At 52.0% G+C, this 8154-nt stretch overlaps 1 protein-coding gene across 1 annotated transcript in view; it reads right to left on the reverse strand.

Moving 5' to 3' along the window:
* Glrx3 (glutaredoxin 3) overlaps positions 1-2603 on the reverse strand; it is a 29957-nt gene extending 27354 nt beyond the window's left edge. The window contains exon 1 of the mRNA XM_008832070.2: positions 2466-2603. Within this exon, the coding sequence (XP_008830292.1) occupies positions 2466-2554 (89 nt within the window). The 5' untranslated portion in view covers positions 2555-2603. The remainder of the gene's footprint in view (positions 1-2465) is intronic.
* Between the last annotated feature and the right edge of the window lie 5551 nt (positions 2604-8154).

An 8154-nucleotide genomic window follows, 5' to 3' on the forward strand; every position in this document is an offset into this window, starting at 1 on the left:
GTGACAAAAAGGGAAAGAGCCGGCTGGGTGTGGTGATGCCCACCCACCCGCTGCCATACCAGCACTGAGGGGTCAGGAGTTCAAGGTCATACGGAATTCTGCCTCTGCCTCAAAGAAAGAGGAGTGTGCACAGAGCCTGTTCTGTTCTTTTGCCTCGAACAAGGCTTTGGACATCTCTGAACTCCCACATCTATAACCAGCAGTAACTAGCATCCTAGATGCTGAAGAGCAAACAAGCCAGTGCTTTGATCACAACATGGCGGTACTGTTATTTTTACTGTCCAAAATTCTGGGACTTAGATACCTCACTATTTTCTAAGCATGAAATACCCAACATTCTAAGGACACGCACCTCACAGAGGACACACATTCTCTTTTCGATGTCATAAGGTCAGGCCAATATGCTTAATGCACTGTTTGAGACAGTATTTCTAGAAATAGCAGGTTGAAAACCTCACTGACAAGACTCCTCCACCCCCAGCATTAGTGTTCAAACCCAGAGCCTTGAACACGCGAGGCAAGCACCAGGTATCACTGAGCTACAGTGCATCCCCAGCACTCAGATGCAGGCAGAAAAATCACTGTTTTCAGCGGTAATTAGTGCACAATAAACACTTGTTGCTCTGCTGCAGGATGTTCAACTGCTCATGACTCATCTCACATTAAGCTTCCATTTTCTCAACTCTGTCATAGTCTAGACTCTTCTTTACAAATAGGCCAACCCTCTTGAATTACTCAACAAGTGGTATTTGTACCCTCACCTTACCAGCTAGAAGCAATGACTTGGAAAGGAGCTTGAAAATGATTGCAGCAACACAGAGCACTGCTTTTTAAATTTTCGCTTTGTCTTGTTTTGGGTCTCTCTGTAGCCCCAGCAGGACAGAAACTCCCTTAGACCAGGCAGCAGAGATACCCCCACCCGCACCCGCCTCCCAAATTCTGGGATTAAAGGTATGTGCCAGCCACCACGCCCGGCAGTTTGTCTTTTCTTTTTTCTTTGAAACTGAGTGTGTACCACCAAGTCCTGCTACTTAACATCTTTAAGTGCTTCCCTGATCACAAAAAGCAGCAGATGGGCTCCTAACCCACTGGTCAGACAGCATTTCCCAAGCTGCCATTTAGACTAGACAGTGCAATCAGGAACACCATCTTCTGACCAGGAGTAAGAATACAGAAAAGTGGCTTGGAATTATTTCATTCGTTTTGAGGGGAAAGGCGGAAGGGTGGCGGGGGTTTTTTGTTTTGAACAGGGTCTCCCTAGTCCCAGTCTGCCTGGAACTCACTATGTAGACCAGTCTAACCTCCAGCTCATAGAAATTTGCCTGCCTCTGCTTCTAGAGTGCTGGGATTAAAGATGTGCATCACCTCGCCCTGTGTTTTTTGGTTGGCTGATTTTTTTAAGCAGAGTCCCAGGGTAGCTCCCGCAAGCCTGGAACTCACTAAGCAGACCAGGCTGGCCTCTAACTTGCTGAGAAAATGGTATTTACATTTAAACATTTACCCATTAAGAACTGTTTAAACCATGAAGCCTAAAAGTAAGTTTGACAGGAGTAGAGGCACACCCCTTTAATCCCAGTAGCGAGTGGCGGTAGAGGCAGGCAGGTCTCTACTTAGTGCGTTCCAGGCAGCTGGGGCTACAGCCTGAGATCCAGGCTCAGGAAAGTCAATTCGTGGACCACACAGACACAGGCGACGCTCCTCAGATGAGGAGAGTGCAGAGGTTCAGGGGCAGGCCTCTGCAAGTAGAGATCATGCCCCGAGGCCACCTCCACCATCCCTCTGCCTTCAGAATAAAGTCCGGTGGATCCGAACCCAACTTTTGTCATTTCCCGCTCCCAGAGCACCCAAGTTCCATTCCTGGCACCCACATGATGCTAACTCCAGTTCAGGGGACCGCACACCCTCCTGGCCTCTGCAGACACTGCACGCACATGGTGCGCTTACACACACATGCAGGCAACACATTCATACACATAAAATACAAATAAGCCACCCCCACCGCGGGACTCCAAAAGGAGACGTTTGAAGAGCACTTGAACCCCGCCTTCATCAGCAAGAACTCAGAACCTCCGAGCCAGCACCCGACGAGGTGCAGGAGCACCCGGGAGGACGGGAGGGAGCAGCGGTGCCGGGTGGACGCGGCCGACCACGCCTGCAGCACCCAGCTAGCCCCGGCTAAGCGGCATTCCCGCGCACGCGCACCCGGTGTCCTCTCGGGTCCGCCCGCGCTGACCCCGCCGGGGCCCGGTCCTCGGGGCCGCACCCGGACGAGCACGCGCTGGACTCAGGCCGCCCGCGAACCGGGCTCCGCTCAGGACCCGCCACACCCGGACCTGGATCCGCATTCGGATCCCGCCGCGCGGCCGGAGACTGGAGACGCCGTTGGGCCGCGCCCGGTCCGCGAGCTCCGAAGGACGCCGCCCGCCGCCCGCCGCCCCGGCCCCAGTCCCCGCCACCCCGCGTACTTGGCTTTGAGGCGCAGCAGCTCCTCAAACTGCCCGGCGGAACCGACCTCCACCACCGCCGCGGCCGCCTCAGCCGCCCCCGCCGCCATGCTGCCGCCGCCAGACGTGACCAGTCGAACGCCGGGAGCTCGATGGGGCGGGGCGAGTGAGCTAGGAGGCTGCGCGCAGAGAAGCCAGGCCCCCAGGCCCGCGCCTGCGCTGTAGGGCACCGCCGCCAACAGGCGGAATCCCCCCAGTCCGGTCCGCCCGGCTAGGTGTCCGTCCGACCGGCCGGCTAGGTGCCTGCATGTCCGGCTAGGTGCCCGCCCTCCCGGCTAGGTGCCCGCCCTCCCCGCTAGGTGCCCGTCCTCCCGGCTAGGTGCCCGCCCTCCCCGCTAGGTGCCCGTCCTCCCGGCTAGGTGCCCGCCCTCCCGGCTAGGTGCCCGCCCTCCCGGCTAGGTGCCCGTCCTCCCGGCTAGGTGCCCGCATGCCCGGGTGTACGCCCGCCTTCCCGGCTAGGTGCCTGCATGTCCGGCTAGGTGCCTGCATGCCCGGGTGTACGCTCGTCCTCCCGCCTAGGTGCCCGCCCTCCCGGCTAGATGCCTGCATGTCCGGCTAGGTGCCCGTCCTTCCGGCTAGGTGCCTGCATGCCCGGGTGTACGCCCGCCTTCCCGGCTAGGTGCCTGCATGTCCGGCTAGGTGCCCGCCCTCCCGGCTAGGTGCCTGCATGTCCGGCTAGGTGCCTGCATGTCCGGCTAGGTGCCCGCCCTCCCGGCTAGGTGCCTACATGCCTGGCTAGGTGCCTACATGCACAGCTAGGTGCCTGCCCTGCGACACCCCCCACACACACCCGGCAGTCCTTCGGGCCTAGCGGCCTTCCCTGGGGCTCATAAACCTTCTGGGTCCAGGCCACCATGGTCTGCAATAGCAACGGGTGTGTCTTGCAAGTCTGGGTGAAGTCAGACTTAACACTGCAATCCGAATCCATTAACTGCATACTGGAATGATGAAGTCTGAGAATAAGGGACTACTAGCAGTGTCTAAACCCCAGCCCTGACTGAGGGATCTGAACCACGCCCCTAGTGCCCAGCCCTGTGTATACCTTATCGTTGGAGTGCCACCCTGAGGAGTACAGGGCTGACGGTGAGGTCCAGACTTAGACCAAAGACCAGCTAAAACCCCTCTGCCACCTGGTGCAGATACGGAGGTGCTCCAGGGTGCCTGAAAAGCAACTCCAGGCACATAACCCTGGTGCAGACTTAAGCTTCTAAGGAGACATGCAACACATGAAGCTGTGTGTAGAATTCTAAGCTACAGATAATGCATGCACAGAAAAGCCCTTGCTATGCAAAGGCCCCTCGGCTGCGGTGCTGGCTCTCTGCTCCAGCCTGCTTCCTCTTAGTTCTGTCTTTACATCTGCTCCCACTGTTGGGCCTCTACTCAGTTCTTTGTCCAGGAATACAGGAACCTCAAACCCCACTGAAGCCGGATGTAAACTCCTCAATGCAGCCTGTTACCCGTTGTGGCCTTGGTGTGGCAAGGCCTGGGGGTAACATTGCCTCTAGGCACCACCAGGCCTCCCTCTGGGGCTCCTGCACCCTCCCACTCAGGCCCTGCCTCCTGCCCTTCCTACTTCCTGCTTTCCCTGCCTTTTGCAAAACCGGCTTCCCTGTCCCCCAGCAGGTGGTGCCTTCCACACACCCTTTCTCATGCCTCCCAGCCGGTCTCTGGCCTGGGTACCTCTGCTACACCTCTGGGTTCTTCACTCTTCAATAACACCTCAACAGCAAACTCAGGTCCCTTCTTCCCTGCCCTCCAGAGCCCAGCATCCATCTAGATGTCTGGATGTGGTGCACTTAACATACATGCAGGCAAAATTATGTGTATCTGTTTCGCCTGCATGTGTTTATGTTAAGTGCACCCTGGTCATGCAAGGCCCACCAAGGCCAGTTGAGGGCATCAGATCCCCTGGCACTAGAGGCCACCATGTGGGTGCTGGGAACCAAACTAGGGTCTCCTACAAGAGCAGCCAGTGCTCTTAAGTGCTAAGCCATCTCTCCAGTCCTAAATAAATCTTATTATTTTTTTAATTTTTGATTTTGGTCTTTTTGAGACAGGGTCTCCCTGTAGCCCCAGCTGGCCTAGAACTTGCTATGTAAATCAGGCTGGCCTGAAACTCACAGAGATCCACCTGCCTCTTGCCTCCCAAGGGCTGGGATTAAAGGTGTGTGCCACCATGCCTGGCTTAAATCTATTTTTGTTTTGTTTGTTTGTTTGTTTGTTAAGATAATATAGAAACAAAACCACAGATGTTCCAGTAAAGACAAAGAAATCTGAAAAAGACTGCGGGTTACACATGGATGTTAACATCCTGGTTGTAATACTGCATTCCATGTTTACAAGCCGTTACTGTTGGGAGAAGCACACAGAATATATCACTTTTTTTTCCTTTCTTTTTTGAGAAAAGCTCTCATGTAGCCCAGACAGACTCAGAACTCACTGTGTAGCCGACGCTGGTCTCGAATCCCTGACCCCTTTGCTTCCACCTCCCCAAATGCTGGCATTACAAGTATGTGCCTCGAAGCCCGATTGATAATAAATTTGCTGTTGTTTGAGATACTTCTCAAGTAGCCCAGGCTGGCCTCCAATTCGCTATGTAGCCAGTATTCACCTTACTCTCCTGACCCTCCTGCCTCTACCTCCCAAATCCTGGGATGTACACCCCCAGGCCCAGCATTTTTCTTTTCTTAACAAATGTGTATGAACCTCCATTTTTTTTTCAACAAAGCCACAATAAGTTTTTGTCTATATTTACAGTGCAGGGAGAAGCCTTAACTTGCAAGACAATTCTTGGACAGTGTGTACAACATGCTTATTACTTCCACAGAATAGAATCGAACACGGACTAAGACTGCAGAGTATACACTAGAAATCAGCTGGGAAAAGACAAAAAAAAATGAAGGCTGGAGACACGAAACCCTTCACCAGGATCTGTCGCCCACAGCCAGAACCAGGGTGACATCACACAGTGGGGACAGGTTCCAGTGCAGGAAGAGAGGGGAGAGCCAGGGAAGGGGCTGCACCGGGTTAGGTTAGGACCAGTTAGTTACCTCGCTCTTGGTGTTTACATACAAAAGCAGTTATCTCTGCTTCTTAGAGCTACACACAGAAAGAAAGGAAGCTGTGACGGTTACATTAGGAATCTGTCACTTTGCAATATCGACACCATCAGAAATAGGGGAAATTCACTCATTAAAATTTCAGTAGCAGGAAATAAATATCAAAACATCATCACTGTCCCTCAGTACAAAACCTCCACCCCACCCACAGATACCTCCCTGTCCCACTCACGAACAACCACCCCTACAGTTCCAGGGTGGCTATTTAATACTACCTTCTCCCATCATCAGTGTCCCTGCCCCTCTGTAAGGCTGGCTCCGGGCTCCACAGGCTTCAACAACTGACAGAGACGTGAGACATGCCAAGGACCCTACAAATCCACTTTCCTTCTATACGACAAATGTCTTCAAGGATCTGGTCTTTCAACAGGAACAATAGCTTTTCAAAAAATATCCTGACAAAGGAAAGGAGGTAACTCGAATTACTCCAATCTGATCATCTTGTCAAAGTGGATGAATCTCCATTTTTAATAAAAGGTTAGTTAACAAAAAACAAAAACCTTAGAGCCCACTAGGGAGGGAGAATGAGGGAAGGGGAAACCATGGTGTGGAGACAGGAAGAGAGGGCGTGGATAGGACAAGCCGGCGATTCCAGCACTCTGGAGGCTGAGGCAGGAGGACCAAGAGTTTGAGGTCAGCCTGGACCACATCGTGAGTTCCACCAGCCTGGACTACATAGTGAGTTCCACCAAGGTTGGACTGTAGTGTGAAACTCTTCCTCAAAAATAAAATAAACCAGGCATGGTGGCACACACCTGTAATCCCAGCCCTTGGGTGGCAGAGGCAGACAGAGCTCTGTGAGATCAAAGCCAGCTCTGTCTACATAGTGAGTTCTAGGCCAGTTGGGGCTATAGGGAGACCTTGCCTATAAATAAATAGATTAATTAATTAATTAATTAATTAATAAAATAAATGAAGACAGTATACCTACTCTGAAGGCTGTTTTTAAGTATATAACTATATAGCTGAATGTGACATAGAAAAAGTTCTCCCGAGAATTCTCCTAAGTTTGGGAACTTGCCAACAGAGAGAGGGCAGGGATGGCAAGGGCACCTCGTTTCTGCAGTGTCTGTTTCTTTGTGCCATCCACTTGTTTTCAAAAAGTTCAGACGGGGTCTGGAGAGATGGCTCAGCGGTTAGAGCACTGGCGGCTCTTGCGGAGGACTCAGGTTTGATTCCCAGCACCTACATGGTGGCTAACAATGTTCATAGCTCCAGTTCCAGGGGATCCAACGCCCTCTTCTGACCTCTGCCAGCATTGCACACACAGGCACACTTATATACATACAAGGAAAACATTCAAACGTATAAAATAAAGATAAATAAAATAATTTTTAAAACCCAAAGAGTGGGGGCTGGAGAGATGGCTCAGCAGTTAAGAACACTGACTGTTCTTGTATAAGACCTGGGTTCGAATCCCAGCACTCACATGGCAGCTAACAACTGTCTGTAACTCCAGTTCCAGGGGATCTGACAGCCTTTTCAGTCCTCCTTGGGTGTTGCACAACATGGGTGCACTTACCTACGTGCAGGCATAACACTCATACACATAAAATGAAAATTTAAATTTTTTTAAAAAATTAAAGAGCGCAGACTGCCTTTGTCATTTGAGATTAGTAAAATGGTAATGCAGGGAGGAAATGTTCTTTTTTTTTTTTTAAGGAGTAACCCCCCCCCACACACCTAGCATTTTGACAAATCTGATTTACTCTTTAAATGGAATTTTCTGGAAGTGGCATATACCAAGTGGCAGACAGGCTCACCACTTATGGAGACACACTAGGAAAAGTCCTGGGTAACACTCCAACTTCACCCCACCCTTTCTGCAGTTACCAGTGCTACTGACAGACCTAGGGGCAGCAGGTGACCTCCTGGCTCAAAAATGCTCTGACTATAGCATCTAAGACCAGTGAGCTCAGCATAGGCCAAGATGCATTTAGGAGACCTGGTGCACCCAATTTACAGCTGTGTATGGATCCATGCTGGGGGATGCAACTTTTCTGCCTCCCCTAACAGTTAACCTGGGGTCATATTTCTCCCTCTGGATCCCTGGAGGTGATAGAGTAAAAACCTTCACTGGCCCCCCAACCCCCCCATTTATAGCTGAGGGCAACGTCAGGACCTTTTACACCTCCAACTCTCCTCATTCCACTGCTCTGGGAAGTCAAGTGCTTTCCTTCTTACCACACTAAAGAAACACTGCCATTTCCATACTCAGTGCTTTAGGTCTCTCCCTGCTCCCCTTCCTTCTGTCCTTCCCCTCCCCCATTCCCTTCCCTTTCCCTCTCTCTCTCTCCCCTTATACCTAACTTTACTCTATGCCAGGTTGGTGCCTCAAATTTAAAACAGGAGATTGGGGCTGATTTGGGACCATGTTCCCATGGGGCCATCCTGGCCACTGACTTCTGGAGACCTCCTATATAAGCATCTCAGTGACATCCCATGCCCTCTTGGGGGCTCGGGTCTCATCTGGGAGCCAGTGACACCTGGAGCTTTGGTGCTCTCTAGGCACCATCCTGGGCTGTTGGACC

Source organism: Nannospalax galili, unplaced genomic scaffold, assembly GCF_000622305.1.
Source record: "Nannospalax galili isolate Female #2095 unplaced genomic scaffold, S.galili_v1.0 scaffold810, whole genome shotgun sequence".
Taxonomy (NCBI): domain Eukaryota; kingdom Metazoa; phylum Chordata; class Mammalia; order Rodentia; family Spalacidae; genus Nannospalax; species Nannospalax galili.